The 20894-nt window shown below is 39.1% G+C and overlaps 1 protein-coding gene across 5 annotated transcripts in view; it reads right to left on the reverse strand.

The window, feature by feature from the left end:
* The window catches only part of GPR156 (G protein-coupled receptor 156), a 110037-nt gene that overhangs the window by 73632 nt on the left and 15511 nt on the right, over positions 1–20894 (reverse strand). For 4 of the 5 annotated variants that reach the window (XM_006057595.4, XM_045165591.1, XM_044942264.2 and 1 more), the window contains exons 2-3: positions 7999–8451; positions 7653–7789 (exon numbers count right to left, since the gene is read on the reverse strand). In XM_006057595.4, the coding sequence (XP_006057657.2) occupies positions 7653–7789; positions 7999–8094 (233 nt within the window). In that variant the 5' untranslated portion in view covers positions 8095–8451. Of the gene's footprint in view, positions 1–7652; positions 7790–7998; positions 8452–9614; positions 9994–20894 lie in introns of those variants that run through there. The other variant, XM_044942268.2, reaches the window with a different exon arrangement.

The raw sequence follows: 20894 nt of genomic DNA on the forward strand, positions 1-20894 counted from the left end.
GGTTGGGGCATTTAATCCATTTACATTTAAAGTAATTATTAATATATATGTTCCTATTGCCATTTTCTTAATTGTTTGGGGTTGATTTTGTAGATCTTTTTTCTTCTCTTGTATTTCTTGACTATGTAAGTCCCTTTAACATTTGTTGTAAAGCTGGTTTGGTGGTACTGAATTCTCTTAACTTTTGCTTGTCTGAAAAGCTTTTTATTTCTTCATCAATTCTGAATGAGATCCTTGCCTAATTTGGTTAGTCTTTTAAAATTTTAACCATTCTAATAGGTGTGTGAAAGTATTTCATTTTGTTTTAATTTGCATTTCCCTTATGACTCTCTCTTCACATGTTTATTTGCCATCCATATATCTTCTTCAGTGACATGTCTATTCAAATCTTTCACCCATTTGTTGTTGTTGTTGGATTATTTCTTTTATTATCAATTTTTAGCATTATGTATATATTCTGGATACAAGTTCTTTATCAGATACATGACTTGCAGATATCTTCTTCCACTATGTGGCATTCTTTTTAATTTTCTTAAGATTCTCTTTAGAAGAGAAGATGCTTCTAATTTTGATGAAGTCCAATTCATCAGTGTTCTTTTTTATGGATTTTACCTTTATTGTCGTATCTAATAAATCTTTGATTATTCCAAGGTCACAAAATGGTTTTCCTATGCTTTCTTTGTGAAGTTTTACAGTTTTAGATTTTATAGGTAGATTTTTGATCCATTTTGAGTTAATTTCTGAAGAGTGCAAGATGGAGATCAAAGTTCATTTCTGCATATGGGTATACAATTGTTCCAGCACCATTTGTTGAAAAGATTGGCTGTCCCTTTTCCACTGAATTGTCTTTGCACCTTTACTGAAAAGCAGTTTCCCATATATGCATAGGTTTATTTCTGGATTCTATCTGCTCTATTGATGTATATATCTATCTTTCTGTAACAGTTAGTGATTCAGTAACTCACTGAATGCATGCATGCTCAGTGTTGTATGACTCTTTGCAATCCCTTGGACCCACCAGGCTCCTCTGTCATGGGGTTTCCCAGGCAAGAATACTGGACTGAGTTGCCATTTCCTTCTCCAGGGGATCTTCTGAACCCAGGGATCGAATCGTGTCTCCTTTATTGGCAGGTGGATTCTTTACCACTGAATCACCAGGGAAGCCCTCCTTTTTAAATTAGGTGGCTTTTATTTCTTTTCACACTCCACTGTAGAAGAGAAGTGATGAGAGCAGACATCTTGTTTCTGGTTGCAATGGGCAAGCATTCAGTCTTTTACCATTAAAAATGGTGTTAGCTATTGGTTTTTCATAGATTCATTAATTAGGTTGAGGGCGTCCTTTTCTATTTTAGATTGTTGAGGCTTTATCAGGAATGTATGTTGAATCTTGTCAAATACTCTTTCTATGTCTACTGAGATGATCATATAGTTTTCTTTTTCAATTGGTAAATATAGTGTATTATATTGATCTTTGGATATAAAACACAACTTTGCATTCCTGGGATAAACTTCACTGTCATGATGAATTATTCTTTTGATATTGGTTGTACTCAATTTAGGCAGAGGAAACAGAGATCAAATTGCCTTTTCTAAATCCAACTTGAATATCTGGAAGTTCTTGGTTCAGGTACTGTTGAAGCCATGCTTGGAAAATTCTGAGCATTATTTTGCTAGCGTGTGAGATGAGTGCAACTGTGTGGTAGCCTGAACATTTTTTGGCATTCCTTTCTTTGGGATTGGAATGAAATGTGACCTTTCCCAGTCCTGTGGCCACTGCCAAGTTTTCCAAATTTGCTGGCATATTAACAGCATCATCTTTTAGGATTTGAAATAGCACAACTGGAATTGACTTACCTGGTGGCTCAGCTGGTAAAGAATCTGCCTGCAATGTGGGAGACCTGGGTTTGATCCCTGAGTTGGGTAGAGCCCCTGGAGAAAGGAACAACTACCCATTCCAGTAATCCGACCTGGAGAATTCCATGGACTTATATGTATAGTCCATGGGGTTGTAAAGAGTTGGACATGATGGAGCGACTTTCACTTTCAACTGGAATTCCATCACCTCCACTAGCTTTGTTAGTAGTGATGCTTCCTAAGGCCCACATGACTTTGCATTCCAGGAGGTCTGATTCTAGGTGAGTGATCACACCATCATGGTTATCTGGGTCATGAAGATCTTTTTTGTATAGTTCTTCTGTGTATTCTTGCCACCTCTTCTTAATATCTTCTGCTTCTCTTAGGTCCATACCGTTTCTGTTCTTTATTGTGCACACCTTCGCATAAAATGTTCCCTTGGTATCTCTAATTTTCTTGGAGAGATCTCTAGCTGAATTTAGAAAAGGCAGAGGAACCAGAGATCAAATTGCCAACATCCATTGGATCATCAAAAAAGCAAGAGTTTCAGAAAAATATCTACTTCTGTTTTATTGATTACGCCAAAGCCTTTGACTGTGTGGATCACAATAAACTGTGGAAAATTCTGAAAGAGATGGGAATACCAGATCACCTTACCTGCCTCCTGAGAAATCTGTATGCAGGTCAAGAAGCAACAGTTAGAACTGTTAGACATGGAACAATGGATAGCTTCCAAATTGGGAAATATGTCAAGGCTGCATATTGTCACCCTGTTTATTTAACTTATATGCAGAGGACATTATGTGAAATGCCAGGCTGGATGAAGCACAAGCTGGAATCAAGATTGCAAGGAGAAATATCAATAACCTCATATATGCAGATGACACCACCCTTATGGCAGAAAGTGAAGAGGAACTGAAGAGCCTCTTGATGAAAGTGAAAGAAGAGACTGAAAAAGTTGGCTTAAAGCTCAACAATTTAGAAAACTAAGATCATGGTATCTGGTCCTATCACTTCATGGCAAATTGAATAGGAAACAGTGGAAACAGTGACAGACTTTACTTTTTTGGGCTCCAAAATCACTGCAGATAGTGACTGCAGCAATGAAATTAAAAGATGCTTGCTCCTTGGAAGAAAAGCTATGATAAACCTAGACAGCATATTCAAAAGCAGAGACATTACTTTACCAACAAAGGTCCATCTAGTCAAAGCTATGGTTTTTCCTGTAGTCATGTATGGATGTGAGAGTTGGACCATATAGAAGGCTAAGCCGAAGAATTGATGCTTTTTAACTGTGGTGTTAGAGGAGACTCTTGAGAGTCCCTTGGACTGGAAGGAGATCCAACCAGTCAATCCTAAAGGAAATAAGTCCTGAATATTCATTGGAAGAACTGATGCTAAAGCTGAAGCTCCAATACTTCAGCCACCTGATGTGAAGAACTAACTCATTTGAAAAGACCCTGATGCTGGGAAAGATTGAAGGCAGGAGGAAGAGAGGATGAGAGGATGAGATGGTTGGATGGCATCACGGATTCAATGGACATGAGTCTGAGAAAGCTCTGCAAGTTGGTGATGGAGAGGGAAGCCTGGCGTGCTGCAGTCCATGGGGTCAAAAAGAGTAGGACAGGACTGAGCGACTGAACTGAACTGAACTGTACTCAATTTGTTACAACTGTGTTTAGAATTTTGGATCTATGTTCATTAGCCTATGATTTTTCTCTTCTAATGTCTGTTAGATTTAGATATCAGGGTAATGTTTTCTTCATTAGAATGAATTAGGAAATGCTACTTTATTTTCAGTTTCTTAGAAGAATTTTGTAGAACTGGTAATATGTTTGCAATACAGGCACAGTTTAGCGGGGTGCCTCTGGCTCAGAGTCTCTCACAAGTATACCTCTTGGTGAGCCATGGCTGTAGTCCTCCAAGGGGAAAATCTGCTTCCAAGCTTATTCACATTGTCCTTAGCAGACCTCAGATGATCTATTTTCAAGCTCATTGACATGCCTGTTAGTAATCCTCAAGTCCTTGCTGACTACAGACTAGAAACACTAGTTCCTGGCCATGTAGGCCTCTCCACAGGCCAGCTCACAAAATGGAAGGTGTATTTCCTTAGAGTGGAAGAGAAAGAGTGAAAGGGATCCCATACCCTTTTTGTAACCTTATTCCAAGTGATTAATAAGCAAATCAAAAAGTCCAGCCCACCCACAAAGAGAAGGGATTTCACAAGAGTGTGATAACTAGGAGGTAGGCCTTATCAGAGAACATTTTAGAGTCTGCCTACCATAGTTGTTCATGACAGTAACTTATTATCCTTCTAATATATATAGAATCTTTAGTGATGATAGCTCTCTCTTCCTTACTTAGGTAATTAATCTTCTTTTTTTCCTGACCTAGAAGTTGGTCAATCTTATTGATCCTCATAAAGAGCTTTTGGTTTCACTGTTTTTGTTTTTTCCTGTTTTTTCTTTTATAAATTTCCACTCTAATCTTTATTATTCCTTTCCTCTGCTTATTTTGGGACTCATTCACCCTTTTTTTCTGTTCTCTAAGATAGATCTTTCTTCTTATAACATAGAGTTTACTGCTCTAATTTCCCCTAAAGTATTACTTTAATGGCATCCAACAAATTTTGACATGTTGTGTTTTCACTTTCATTCAGTTGAAAATACTGTCTAGTTTCCTTTCTGATTTTGTCTTTGATCATGGGTTATTTTAAAGTGCTAACAAAACAGCTGGACATGACTTAGCGTTTAAACAACATTTAGTTTCCAAATATTTCAGAATATTCCAGAGATTTCTCTGTTATGGATTTCTAGTTTAATTCCATTGTGGGTCAAAGAACACACTCTTTATGATTTGAATCTTTTTAAATTTAATAAGACCTTTTCTATGGCCCAGAAGATGATTTATCTTGGTAAATGTTCCATGCATACTTGAAAAGAATGTGTATTCTGCTGCTGTTGGGTGTAGGATTATACAAATGTCAATTAGGTCCAGTTGGTTGATAGGATTGTTCAAGTCTTCTATATCTTTACTGATTTTCTCTTGTAGACTACATTTAAAAATGTTATAAAAATGCAATATCAGTGACAGAATTTGAACATTACTAAACTATTTTTATTTTATTAAAATGTTTTTCTTACTCTGGCACATACAGAAGCACAGGCAGAAATTTAGAGACCACAGAAATGGAATGAAATGAGACATGTAACTGTGATGCTGCACCTCTGAACAAATTTTGCTGTTTAAGAAAGTGCTCTTGAAACTGGGTTATTTTATCTTTCCCTGTCTGACCTTGTAAGCTACCTAATTGTGAAATGTGTTTTTATTCACAGTGTCTCTTAATATTTTATTCTTTATGCCAAGTCATGCGCCTGCTGCAGGCAAGACAGGCAACAAAACCTTCAACAGAATGAAGGAAATATAGGTGCTTCTAGCATAACACTGTTTATAAGTGTTCCTATTTTGACAGGACATATAAATGCTTCTAAAAAAACCTTGCATTCCACAAAACTGTGTATAAAAATAATGGGTTATAGGGAAAATAGTATGGGACCATAACATTTGAAACACATTTAACTTTGTAACCAGAATACTAATAAAATAATAATAATCTCAATTAAAATGTTAGTATTCAGTAGATGTCCACTACCACTTGTACCCAGGATCACAGTTGATTTTTATAGCCTTAAATCTGCAAGAGATAGGTCCTTAAGGGCATATACCTCCAATAGATAACATTGTCATCAAAATCTAATTTGAATCTATGTTGTCTTCAACAGCACATTGTTTTTAAAAACAAGAGAAATGTCTTTTCCATGTCTTCATCTGCTCCCACAACTTCATCAGATAGGGTCACACTGTAAGGTAGAATACCAGTTCTTCAAGTCATTAAACCAGCCACTTCTTGCACTGCCACAATATTCTTAACTTAAGGCTTCCTTCTTTAACTTAAGAAAAATTAGCACTCAATTCTTTAAACTATTGATTTGCTGGGGGAAAAAATTATATATGAACCAATGATGTTATTTTCTTATTTGCCAACTGGGCACTAATTTGCATTACAGAAATATGTTGCAGCTGAAAACAGGATACTCCACAGTTTTCTAACCTTGAAATGTGTGATTTTCCTAGTCATTTTCTTGGCAGCAGACAGTGCTGGGATTTAAATCCAGGATGACTGAAAGCATATTTTGTTGTTGTTTAGTCTCTCAGTTGTGTCTGACTCTTTTGCAACCCCATGGGTTATATGCTTCTAGTTTCCTCTGTCCGTGGAATCTCCCAGGCAAGACAACTGGAGTGGGTTGCCATTTCCTTCTTCAGGTGATCTTCTCAACCCAAGGATTGAACCCATGTCTCCTGTACTGGCAGACAGATTCTTAACCACTGAGCCATCAGGGAAGCAAATGCATATATACTGAGCATTTATATGTTAATATAAATACTTAGAACTCCTGTCTGTTCTAAGTACTGGAGACAGTGGTGAACATGACAGAGAAGGTTCCTGTGTTCGTGGGCTTTCCATTCCGGTGGGTGATACAGACAATAAACAGGTAAATCGACAAATATGGTAATGTCAGAGAGTGAGACTTGCTGTGAAGAAAATAAATGAGTGATAGGATATGGCATGAGGTGTAGAGGCTGGGTGGCCATTCTGTAAAGAGGTAACCTTAGATAGGATGATCAGGAAAGTCTTCTCTGAAAAGATGACTTTTGAGCCAAGACCTATCAGATGAAAAGGACTAGTCATGGGAAGATCTGGAGAAGACTCTCAGGCAGTGGGAACAGTAAAGGGACAGTAAGTCAAAGGCCTTAAGATGAGAGCAGGCTTAGTGTATCTAAGGAATAGAGTGAAAAGTGGCTGGGGAAGCTTCAGGGGTACCCCCAGGGCTGAGTGCCATGCCTCATGGCCATGCTGAGGTTGACCCAGCAGATCAAGCCACTTCTGCCTAACAGTTTCACATCCTCCATGCCTCAGATAGCCAGAGGCACCCCAAACACCTACAGACAAATCCAACTAAATGACCCTCATGTGAGTGCCAAGCCCAGGCAATAGAGCAGAACACACTGATTACCACAAAATGTCAGGCTGGTATGGAGCCAGATGAGTTTGGCATCTCCGAGGGAGTTGCTGAAATCTGACAACAGGATCCAACCAGAAATGGCCTGTGGGCCAGGAAGAGAGGGCTGGAGCAAGGCTTCTTGGGAGGCAGCCTGGGACAGCTGGAGCAGAATGACGGCGCAGAACGGGAGAGATGGGGTGGGTCCTGAGGGAACGACTGATGGCAGTGAAGGAAAGACTCTTCAAGTTCCTTCTGTCAGTCTTGGGTGCCATACACACTTACCTGGATGAACCGGTGACTTTCCAACTAGTCTAGCAGAATAGCCAGGAGCAGGGCTTCACTATTTTTGCAGAATCTTAGCTTACCCAGGCTGGTTCCAATTCTGCTGCCATAAACTTTAATGTTGCTTTGGAATATTTCTCTACATGATCTCTGTTTTTAATACAAATACATCTTCTCAGAAGGATCTCACCTTCCTTCATGAAGAGAAACTTTTCATTTGCTTTTTTGATATTGTAGTTAGCACAATACTGGGAAGATCTTTCACCTTCTCAAGATGGATCTGTACTGCAAGGCCAGGCCTCCGTCAGGGGGAGCGTCTCACATAGCTTAATGCCACAGTAGGACACAAGCTTTTCTGACGCCAGCCAGCAGTTCATGGTGCCAAAATGACACCAACACTCTGGGTTTTATGTTTCAGGTGATGAAAGATGAGAAACTAGGCATGCTGCTTACCTGTTCTTCCTGCAGCGAATTGTGAAGCCAAGAAAGAAGGCTATGAGGAGAAGTCCACAGCTTAGGAAAGTCCAAACAATACCCAAAAGGGCAGGAGACAATGAAGAAATGGTCTTACTGCTGTGGTGGGAAGAGGTCTGAGAACAGAATGAAGAGAGGCTGTTAGAAATGAAGCTCTTCTATAGGTCAAACATGAACTGCCCCAATTACCTCCAGAGTTGGGACACAGGTGTCCTGCATAAACATCTACCCCTCCCACCTCCACCACCACTCTCATTAACAACAATAACAACAACAACATGTATATCTAAGCAGCAGCCCTGACACCCCATGGCTGCTCACTTACAATTGTAGTTCTGCAGAGATCATGAAGGGGTCTACGTTCCAGCTCCTGACCAGAAAAACCATCACACAATTCAGAGCAGTTTATTTCAGGCTCCATGTCATCATATGCCCCTCTTGGTATGTGCCTATTCACAGTCTTGGTTACCCACTTGTAGGTAACCAGCAGATCTTTGACTAAAACACAACAGCAACTCAGATCTTTCCTTCAGAGGCGCCATTTTGGAGCTGGATCCTGGCTCAGAATCTTGGATGAACAATCCATGCAGGTGGAAGCACAGAGTTATTTCACTAGGCTCCTACATCAGACACCTTCCAGGCTCTCCTGGTCCCTTGCTGCCAGTGCAGACCACATGAGTCAAGAGTGGACATCTTAGTAACCATTAGGTCACACAAAGCGATGATTCTAGCTTGCCACCAGATGGCAGTCACTGCTCCAAGTACTCTCACACAGGTCCTGAAGGAGAGGAAAGCAATTAAACCTGTTAATAAATAAATGTTTTATTTATATACATATAATTTACTCAAATAAACACAAACACATACATATATATAAATGGATTATTACAGAGGTTTTAAAATATTTTATACATTTAACTATAATAGCTATATTTTTATTAGATATAGTTATGTATAATACATTCTTATATATAACAAAGGTTTAGGCGAGCGAGCAAGTGAAAGTCACTCAGCTGTGTTTGACTCTGCAACCCCATGGACTGTAGCCTACCAGGCTCCTCTGTCCATGGCATTTCCCAGGCAAGAATACTGGAGTGGGTGGCCATCCCCTTCTCCAGGGAATCTTCCTGATCCAGGGATTGAACCTGGGTCTCCTGCATTGCAGACAGATTCTTCACCGTCTGAGCCACCAGGGAAGCATATTTTTATTTTCCATAATTATACATAATACATTCTTATATACAACAAAAGTTTAAAATACAATATATATTTAAATAAATATATTTCAAAACCTCTTTAATAAACAATACTTTTAAAACAAAGATAAAGCACATCTAACAATTTATAGATACAAAGCTCTACAGTCCCTCTTCAGATCCTTTCATGGCCCAGCACTACAAAAATTTTAGTTTACATATGTGAGCACATCTTCCCTTTTATCCCTACTAGGAATGCCCCCTGGCCTTCCAAGATCTTTCTATGCACCTCAGGGATTAAGCTCTGTCTGGTCCTGGCTGACAGTGGGCTCAGCTGCCCCATAGTGTCTGCATACATTGTCTGTTGGTTGGTCCTGTGATGATCTATTCACTCAGCGAATGGAGGAACATTCTGTCTAGTCAGATGAAATCTCAGGATACGCAAACACTTTATCGAGTTTTTTACTCATTTGTTTTTAAAACTGTCAGACTACTAGAAAGGCTACTCAGGTAGTAAGTAGGGAGAGAACCTGAGGGTTCTAAAAATTCCCACAGAGTGAGCAAGTACCCATCTTTTCTCAGAAGATGACTACAATATGAACACTGTGATCTAAAAACAAGCTCTACCTTGCAGAACAAAAGTTGAAATGCAGAGAGGCTCAAATTAATCCCAGTAGAAAAGGCAGACACGTCCCCAATTCTTTAAAGCACCTATCTCTTAAGAAAAACAGATTTGAAATTCTACCAGTGGGAATTTTAAAGAGGATGCCACTCTGGTTTGTGTTTCTGGGACAGCTTAGCACATTTTTCTTTTACTATGGAGGAAAATTGGAAGAGGAAAAAATATCAATTATTTCAATAGCCACTGAATATAGGACTTGTGTTTAAGACAGAATAATAGTGACAGGTGTAGAATGCCATCTTTGGATTCTGCATACTTAGACATGAACAATATAGCACCAGGTGCTGCCCATATATTGGCCTCTCATATATTCCTGAATTATTTACCAGGCTCATTACAATGAAATCCCAAAAGAACTAAAAGCCACTACCTCCTGTCAAGACATTTAAATTCTTGTGCAGACTGGTCAGATTACTGAATGGAAAATTAAGAAGTATATATAAAAACATGACTGCTGCTGCTGCTGCTAAGTCGCCTCAGTCGTGTCTGACTCTGTGCAACCCCATAGATGGCAGCCCACTAGGATCCCCTGTCCCTGGGATTCTCCAGGCAAGAACACTGGAGTGGGTTGCCATTTCCTTCTCCAAAAACATGACTATTTGCATCTTAATTTAGTTGAAATTTTAACCTGAAAATTTAATTTTAATTAATTAAAATTTAATTAAATTTTAATTGTCTTTTAATTGAAAAGACAATTTTTTTTTCTTTTTCTTAAAAGCTAGACATCCCCTACTATGTCTTCTAGCATACAGCAATATTAGAAGCCACAGGAAAGACTATACTGCATGATGGATTAAAAGAGACATTTTTCCTATATCACCCTTTTAATCATACTTGCAAATAAGTACATTTATATTTGAACCATTATTAAGTTCTTGTTTGTGTATCCTTATATCATACAGATGTGTGTTTATACATAAAACCTCATTTTGCTCTTGCAACTGTGTCATGTGAAGTAAACAAGACCATTCCTCATTTTCACAAAAGGAAACTTAAGAGCAGAAAAGTGGAGAAACTTGCTCCAAATCTGCAGAGATAGGACTCAAATCCTGGTGTTTACATTGCAAGGTCAATGTCCTTCTGGTATACACCCTGGATGGGGCAGACATCCTGGACTGAGCTCACCCAAGAGGACACCAATGTCCTATTAAGTTTCTTTATGTTTAGTTCCTAGAGTCTCATATCTATGGGTTCTCTGGAGTGTGGCACACGACATCATGTGTATACCAGTGACTCTCAACTAGGGCAATTTTGCACCTCCAGAGGCCATCTGGCAGATGTGGTTGTCAAAACAGAGGAGGGTGCTAGTGACATCTAGTAGGTAGAAGCCAAGGAGGCTGCTAAACATCCTACAATTCACAGAATGGTCCAAATAACAAAGACTAATCTATTCCCAAATGTCAATAATGCTAAGGTAGAGAAACCATGGTCAACACTGTGGATCTCAGAAGGAATAACAACCTTAAGCCCAAATCATCTTTGGGAGATTTTGTGAACATGATGGAATTGTCCATTTGAACAGATTTCTGAGTACATTCTAAAGGTCACTTGTGGACAGACTAACACAATGGTATGGAAATTTGAGCACTAGCCCCCCCTACAATCAATGGCTACCCAGTGTCGGAGCTTTATAAACCATACTAGGCTCCACCATGGGGCAGGCTTTCAACTTCAATATTAGCACACATTCACAAAGATTCACACATGAGGAGCTGGTGAAACAGTGAATGGCTTAGTCACTGAAAGAAGAGAGTTGAATGATTTCAAAAACGTATTGAATGATTGGGAAAGTGGGTGGGAAGTGGTGTGTCAGAGGGGATAACAGTAAGGCATCTGACCATAAAATAGATAAAGAATCCAAGGCACAAAGAGAAAGGTGTGCCAGGCTCCTCCAAGAACACCCCCCTCCCCTGCCTCTCCCACTAAGTCTATAGACGTAAACTGTCTCGTTCACAGACAGTAGCAGATCCAAGACCATGGCAGGACTTTCAATTTAATTGACTGAATGTAGAATCCTGCCCAGTCATTAGGAAAACAGACACTGCATCAGCTATGCTGCTCCCAAGAGCAAGACAGTGCTTTATAGGTTTACAACTCTCAACCGCTCCCACATGTGTGTGTATTAGTCACTCAGACGTCCCCAACTCTTTGAGACCCCATGCACTGTAGCCCACCAGGCTCCTCTGTCCATGGGATTCTCCAGGCAGGAATACTGAAGTGGGTTGCCATTTCCTTCTCCCCAACAGCCCCCATATCTTTCCACAAAAATCTGCCCTATCCTTTTACACATTATTTCTGGCTATTGAAAAACTAGTCCTACAATTATTGTCCTTTAAAAAGTGGTTTTGCAGTTGGTAGAACTTCTGCTTCTGTTCATGAAGCATTAACTGCTATTGGAATTGCCTTCCTGCTATAACCAACTCAAAAACCAGATAAAATATCCGAAAAGCTCTTTTCAGATACTGGATAACAGATTTCACAGGACTTTGGAAAACAAATGAGGTGAAACTACAATTGACTGACAGAAAACAAAATATAAATAAACATTATCCCAATGACTATAACTGACCCCAAGTTACTGCCTGAAGGAAGTTTCCAGGCCAGGGTACAATAAGAGAAACTCAAAGAGAGCCTAGAAGTCTTGCTAAGGTAAGGAGAATAGACTGGAGTTATGGACATCAAGGCAAACAAATTTATGAGGCCGAGTAACAAAGAAGAGGGAGATACCAAGAAAGAGAGTGCTTTGGAAATCTGCTGGGGGACCCTCTCAGTCTTTTTCTGAGTATTGATCTAGGCAAAAGTGAGAGGAAACTATCTGAAGTGAAAGAAATAACCACTGATAGACAGTAGCTGAACAATTCCTGGAGTTCACACATGGTTGAAAATACTTTGTGTTCCCACCAACCAGAGCGGACAGATCTCATGATATACAGGATATTAGATAAAATTCTCAGGAAAAAAATGGAGCGAATAAACCCTAGACTAGAAACTACTCTAGACCTTCCCTCATAATGTTTAAAAGTAAGTCTTAAAAAGGATAAAATTTATCTACAAAAAACTTAACTGCAATCTAGAACAAAACCCAATGCTCATTAAAGGACTACAACAAGATCCAGCAATCAATAGCATAAAATTCAAAATGTCCATCATCAGTAAAAAATTACCAGGCATGCAAAGAAGCAAAAAGAAAAAAAGACCTATAACAATACATTTTAAAAAGTTTAATAATAACATACAGGAATAATAGAAATTATATAATTGGCACACAAGGACCTTAAAGCAACTATTATAAATATGCTCAAAGACATAGAACAGAACATAAACAAAATGAAAAGAGAAATGGAGAATATAAAAAATAGCCAAATAGGATTCTAGAGATTAAAACACAATTGTAAAATTGAAAATACAGTAGATTAGACACTGCAAAAATAAAACACTGCTTAGCTTAAAAACAAAAGAAATTATCCAAAATGAGGTATATAATTGATAAATACGGAGGTAGCCTCAGTGACATACTGAACAATAGAAAGTGGTATAACATACATGTAATTGGAGCTCTGGGAAAAAAAAGAGGGGAAATATTTGAAAGCAATAATGACCACACTTTTTAAACATTTAATGAAAAGGGTAAACCTACAGATTCAAGAAGCTCAACCAAACTCAGGCAGAAGAAACACTGAAACACCCAAACACACATACACCAAGACACATTACAATGAAATTACTGAAAACCAAAGATAAAGATAAAAATCTCTGATGCAGACAGATTTTGTATAGAGGAACAACAGTAATGCTTACAACAGATTTCTAATTTGAAATTATGTAAATCAGAAAAGAGTGGAATGAAAAAAGTCAATCCAGAATACAATACCCAGTGAAAATGTCTTCAGGAAATCAAGGTAAAATAAAGATATTTTCAGAAAAAGAAAGTCTGAGTGACATGCACTACAAGAAATGTTAGAGGAAGTCCTTCAGGCCGAAGGAAAATGATACCACATGCAAATCTGGAATAAAAGGTGCTGGAAATGGTGAGTGTATGGGCAAATAAAAAAGAATTGTGTTTCTTAATTTTTTAAGTTATGCTAATAAGGATGTGCCTATTAGAAAAGCACACACATACCAAATTCTTTACATTCATTATCAATCACCTATACTGCTACTGCTACTGCTAAGTCGCTTCAGTCGTGTCTGACTCTGTGCAACCCCATAGACGGCAGCCCACCAGGCTCCCCCGTCCCTGGGATTCTCCAGGCAAGAACACTGGAGTGGGTTGCCATTTCCTTCTCTAATGCATGAAAGTGAAAATTAAAAGTGAAGTCACTCAGTCATGCCTGACTCTTAACGACCCCATGGACAGCAGCCCACCAGGCTCCTCCATCCATGGGATTTTCCAGGCAAGAGTACCAGAGTGGGGTGCCATTGCTTTCTCTGATAAGGGGATGATGAATACGTAAGTGCTGAACTTCATGGTTACACATTCCCTTTTCCTCCAAAACTCCACTGCTTTCAATATCCATTCACTTAATAAATCTTTTAAGAGTACTAACAACATGACTGGCACCATTCTAGGCTCCTGAATACACTGGTGAACAAAAAAAAAAAAGATCCCTACCTTTAAAGAATTTATATTACAATAGGGGAATCAAACAGTAATCAGTGGACATAATACATACATACATAGAATTTAGAAGATATTAAGGACAATGGAGGAAAAGGCAGATCTGGGCAAGAGTGTTTGGGAATGCCAGAGGAAGAGTTACGCCATTTTAAATGAGAATATCAGGTTTGGCTACATAAACCTAAAAAAATTAAAGTCTAATTCTATTGTGAAAATTATGAGAGCTTTCCATGTTAACCTCCCTCTTGTTATTGCAGGGAATGAGTGGTTTTGAGGGTAAAAGAATGGCTCTATGCAGAGTCATCCAATAATGATCAGTTAGGCAACTAAATTCGGGGAGGATATGCATCTTCCATTCTCTTCTGCAATTTCTCATATTTTAGGTAACTGTAGAGCTCTCTGAGAGTAGAGTACTGAGAGCTCTCTGTTTAGGCCCATCTCTATCATCTATTTTTTTTTTTTTGAATGTTGCATTTTAAGCCAGCTTTTTCACTCTCCTCTTTCTGCCATTAGAGTGGTATCATCTGCATAACTGGGGGTGTTAATATTTCTTTCCATAATCTTGATTCCAGCCTGTGACTCCTTGAAAGGAAAGCTATGATAAACCTAGACAGCAGATTAAAAAACAGAGACATCACTTTGCTAACAAAGGTCTATCTAGTCAAAACTATGGCTTTTCCAGTAGTCGTGTACAGATGTGAGAGCCAGACCATATAGAAGGCTGAGCACCAAACAATTGATGCTTTTGAATTGTGGTGTTGGAGAAGACTCTTGAGAGTCCCTTGGACTGCAAGGAGATCAAAGCAGTCAATTCTAAAAGAATTCAACTGTAAACATTCATTGGAAGGACTGATGCTGACTTGAAGCTCCAGTACTTTGGCAACCTGATGCAAAGAGATGACTCATTGGAAAAGACCCTAATGCTGGGAAAGATTGAGGGCAGGAGGAGAAGGGGACAACAGTGAATGAGATGGTTGGACGGCATCACCAACTCAATGGACAGGAGTTTTTGAGCAAACTCTGGGAAATAATAAAGGTCAGGCAAGCATGGCATGCTGCAATCCGTGGGGTCGCAAAGACTCACACATGACTTAGCGACTCAACAAAAACAACAACGACCACCTATAGAAGTTTCCCATGTACATACTCACCTAAACCTTCCCTCTTTGATCTAATTCCATTAAATGTTTATAGCTCAGTGATTCCTGAGTATTTTCCTTTGTTGCTGTGGTGTGAAGTTGTATTTAAACTTATTCTTTAATTGATAGTTTTGAAACTCAGAAAAGTACATGGAAGAAAATAATAAGCATCCAAAATTACACATTAATACCTTGGCATATTCATTCCAATCTACCTGTCTCATTCTAGTACCCTCTCGCCTGAGAAAATCACCCTACTGCTTTTCTACAAATAATACTTGGTTTATAAAAATGAATAATAGCTCAATTCTTTAAAAAGAATGAGTAAATTTCTATATAATATGATTTCCAAATCACATGGTTTAAAAAAAGGAAGATGCAACAAAATGTATATAGTATGCTGCTTTTTATGCAAGAAAAGGGATGAAACTCATTTAGGTCATTGGCTCATTTTCAAAAAGAAACAATGGAAAAAATAAAAGCATTACCAGCATTACCTATAAGAGAAGGAAAAGAACAACAAGGAGAAGACAGAGAGGCAAAACAGATCTCTCAATATTTATAGTTTTGACTCTGAAACCATATAAATAGTTTACTTAGTTTAAAAACAAAATTAAAAAAAGAAAATTGATGTCTAAACTTAGGAAACAAACTGAAACAAATTAACCTATCAACAAGTTGATGATAAAACCACATAAAGAAGAGTTAATTTGAAAGTGTGAAGTTGCTCAGTCATGTCCAACTCTGTGACATCATGGACTGTTGCTGCCATGCTCCTCTTCTTCAGTCAAGAATACTGTAGTGGGTAGCCATTTCCTTCTGCAGGAGATCTTCCCAACCCAGGGACAGAACATAGGTCTCCTGCATTGCAGGCAGATTCTTTACCATCTGAGCCACCAGGGGAGCCCAGAATTAATTTAAAGAAGAGTATTTTGATTATACATCTAAGGACAAAAAATAACCACAAAGAAATCTTAAACAACATGAAGTGGATATTGGATATTGTTCCTATTTTATAGAGATGGATATACATACATATACATATAGACACATCTATCTACTAGGTAAAGCAAATATATACATATACATTATGTATATACATATACATACATACACATATAGACACATCTATTTACTAGGTAAAGCAAATAAGTAATTACGTTCATGTCACTGGAAACTAAGATTTTCAAAGTAACAGAAAAAAGATAAACATATAAAATAAGTAAAATCTTTCCATCTATTATTTAAGTGGGAAATATAACTATGGAACCAAAGTGTTCTTTTCCTAAAATATTCATATTTCCCAGTTTGTCAACCAAAGTTCAGAAATAAGTACAATCTGTAACAATAAGCCCTCCAAGTGCCCAGACTGCAATCTCTCAAAACACTTTCACTAAAAAGGAATCAGTTTTCTTTAGTGAAATTGCCAGTTTAAATTACAGAATTGGAAATATCCGAGATGAAACTGGGATATTTTGCCATGCTAGAAAATAAAAAATTATCAGACTACAGAGACTACAGAATCATGTCAAATGGATGTAGGAGTCAACAGGCTTCTTGTCAATGACAAGATAATATAAGTATCAAAAAGAAAAATCCATTGGATCTTTGGAAAAGAGAATTCCAGAAAAACATCTGCTTCATTGACTACACTAAAGCCTTTGACTGTGTGGATCAGAACAAACTGTGGAAAATTCTTAAAGAGATGAGAATACCAGATCACCTTACCTGCCTCCTGAGAAATCTGTATGCAGGTCAAGAAGCAAGTTAGAATTGAACATGGAACAGATCAGATCAGTCGCTCAGTCGTGTCTGACTCTTTGCGACCCCATGTATCGCAGCACACCAGGCCTCCCTGTCCATCACCAACTCCTGGAGTTCACTCAGACTCACGTCCATTGAGTCAGTGATGCCATCCAGCCATCTCATCCTCTGTCGTCCCCTTCTCCTCCTGCCCCCAATCCCTCCCAGCATCAGAGTATTTTCCAATGAGTCAACTCTTCGCATGAAGTGGCCAAAGTACTGGAGTTTCAGCTTTAGCAGCATTCCTTCCAAAGAAATCCCAGGGCTTATCTCCTTCAGAATGGACTGGTTGGACCTCCTTGCAGTCCAAGGGACTCTCAAGAGTCTTCTCCAACACCACAGTACAAAAGCATCAATTCTTCGGCCCTCAGCCTTCTTCACAGTCCAACTCTCACATCCATACATGACCACAGGAAAAACCATAGCCTTGACTAGACAAACCTTTGTTGGCAAAGTAATGTCTCTGCTTTTTAATATGCTATCTAGGTTGGTCATAACTTTCCTTCCAAGGAGTAAGCGTCTTTTAATTTCATGGCTGCAGTCACCAGGTTCCAAATTGGGTAAGGAGTACGTCAAGGCTGTATATTGTCAACCTGTTTATTTAATTTATATTCAGAGTACATCATGCGAAATATAGGGCTGGATAAATCACAAGCTGGAATCAAGATTGCCAGGAGAATCACCAATAATCTCAGATATGCAAATGACATCACCCTTATGGCAGAAAGCAAAGAGGAACTAAAGAGCCTCTTGATGAAGGTGAAAGAGAAGAGTGAAAAGGCTAGTTTAAAACTCAACATTCAAAAAAGTAAGATCATGGTATCCGGTCCCATCACTTCATGACATATAGATGGGGAAACAATGGAAACCGTGACAGGCTTTATTTTCTTGGCTCCAAAATCACTGCGGATGGTGACTGCAGCCATGAAATTAAAAGATGCTTGCTCCTTGGGGGAAAAAAAGCTACGACAAACGTAGACAGTGTATAAAAAAGCACAGACATTACTTTGCCAACAAAGGTCTGTTTAGTCAAAGTTATGGTTTTTCCAGTGTCAGAGTTGGACCATAAAGAAGGCTGAGAGCCAAAGAATTGATGCTTTCAAACTGTAGTGTTGGAGAAGACTCTTGAGAGCCCCTTGGTCTGCAAGGAGATCAACCAGTCAATCCTAAAGGAAATCAACCCTGAATATTCATTGGAAGGACTGATGCTGCAGCTCCAATACTTTGGCCACCTGATGCGAAGAGCTGACTCATTTGAAAAGACGCTGCTGCTGGGAAAGATTGAAGGCAGGAGAAGGTGATGACAGAGGACAAGATGGTTGGATGGTATCACTGACTCAATGGACATGAATTTGAGCAAGCTCCGGGAGATGGTGAAGGACAGGGTAGCCTGGCGTGCTGCAGTCCATGGGGTTGCAAAGAGTTGGACATGACTGAGTGAACAATAACAAAAAATAACTAATACAGTAACACATATATGGCACATAGAAGACACACAATAAATGATTATTGTATAAATGAATTTAGCATCATAGGTATTAGTAAAATATTGCTGAAGGTGTGGTCGATGACATTGACTTGGTGGCTCCTCCATGAAAACCAATGGTTTAAATTTCTCTTTTTTTTCAAATACCAGGAAAAGTTATCTTTTTCTGGAACATTTTAATGTCATGAATAGTATGTTTCTTTCTCTTTTGGCTGCCGGGATGCTTGGAATCAAATATGTGGTTCACTTACAGCTACTGCGCAGTGTTAGGCATTTCTGGCTCATTTTTATTATCCTATGACTAATTTCCTTTTGTCCGGATTTCATTACCTCTTCATTTTTCAACCCATTTCACGCTTTATATTAAAAACAGGAGAAGGGACAACTGAAGTAATAGGGATATTTCCACCCAATGTGAACAAATAGATACATTGTTTGAAGTATCTCAGCCTCAGATTATCCACTAAGAAGAGGTAAGTCAGAACCACATGCAAATTAATAAAAAATTATTTTAAAAAATTAAATAAAAAATTGACTATAAATTAATATTCAAATCACCACCAAGAGCACTGTTGTTTAGTCAATATGTGGTTTACTCCCTAAGTAGTGACCTACTCTTTTGCAAATCCATGGACTATAGCCCCGCCAGGCTCCTCTGTCCATGGGATTTCCCAGGCAAGAATACTGGAGTGGGTTGCCATTTCCTACTTCAGGGGATCTTCCTGAACCAGGAGTCAAACCCGTGAACCTGCACTGGCAGGTGGATCCTTTACCACTGAGCCTCCAGAGAAGCCCCAATAGTATTGTACTAGATATTCACTAACGTTCCTTCTGGCACTAACCTTCTGGCGCTAATATTGTCTGAAGTAGTACCTCCCCATTAACTATGTTAATGTAGGCAGCAGATACTTGGATAATTATAAACAGCAGGGAATGCAAAATGCATTTTAGCTGTTTTTGATTGCACTGTATTGCATTCTGCTAGCAGATTTACAAACATGCTGAATATGGGTCACTTACATTAGCAGTAAAATTCATTTCTATTTCCTGAACATACAACGGCTCTTCGTGAGGACAACAGGCAGGTACAAGCAGGGCAGAAGAGATTAAAGCTCTCCTAAAGATCACACGCCACACAGATCTACAACACAGAAGATGGCTCACTGTTGTAAATTCTAAGAGAGCATGAACATGAGATCATGATGGGAAAATATTCCATGTATGTGAACAGACAGTTCAGTCAGGGAAAGAAGGCTGGAGCTGGAAGCAATCTTAGACATAATAAAGTCCAATCTCTTCATTTTATGGGCCAGAAAAGTGCTTCACAGAGGTTGGGAGGTTCAGGATCACCTTGTGAGTGTAGGAACAGAGCTCTGGTCTCCCAACTTCAGCACTTTTTCTATATTACTTTGAAAGTGAAAGTGAAAGTTGCTCATGTCTGACTCTTTGCAACCCCATGACCAGAATACTGGAGTGAGTAGCCTTTCCCTTCTCCAGGGGATCTTCCCAACCCAGGGATCGAACCGGGGTCTCCCACAATGCAGGCGGATTCTTTACCAACTGAGCCACAAGGGAAGCCCAAGAATACTGGAGTGGGTAGCCCATCCCTTTTCCAATGGATCTTCCCAACCCAGGAGTCAAACTGGGGTCTCCTACATTGCAGGTGGATTCTTTACCAACTGAGCTAAAGGACTTTAAAGGAAACTATAGTTAGCCTTTCATGTATATGGAACATCTGAGCAAAGGCCTGGACTTGGGGAAGGGAAGATGGAGAGTGTGTGTGTATATGGGGAGTACCAGATGGGAATGGTGACCAGAAGGAAGGCAAGTTTGATTTGAATACACAGAATGTGTGCAGGACCAGTGTAGGCAATTGGAGAGGCCGGGCCACAGGGATAACAGCTCTAGGGCTGTAGACATTTGTGGAGGAAGTCTGAGAGAGAAAAGGAACAATGTGGAAGACGAAAGACCATTCTCCTGGGACAGTATAAGTTTGGGAACATGCACGTTTTCTCCCCCAAAATGTAAAATGGACTGAATTAATCTGCTTCACAGATTTGCCTTATAAAAGAGGGTGAAATGATAAAAGTTCCCTTGTAAAGCCTTTGAAGTGCCTCCAATTAAGTTTTCCACATACTTGCATGGTTTCTGAGTAATCATCCCTAGGACCCTGAAGCAGGGCTGTGCAGGGAATCTTGATTCACCAGAGGGAAGAGCAAGGGGAGAAGAGACGGCTGCTTCAAACACATCCCTCTTAGGCGGCTTTAGAAGCAGAAGGGAATGACTGGATGTCCTTG

The sequence above is a fragment of the Bubalus bubalis genome, chromosome 1 (assembly GCF_019923935.1).
Source record: "Bubalus bubalis isolate 160015118507 breed Murrah chromosome 1, NDDB_SH_1, whole genome shotgun sequence".
NCBI lineage: Eukaryota > Metazoa > Chordata > Mammalia > Artiodactyla > Bovidae > Bubalus > Bubalus bubalis.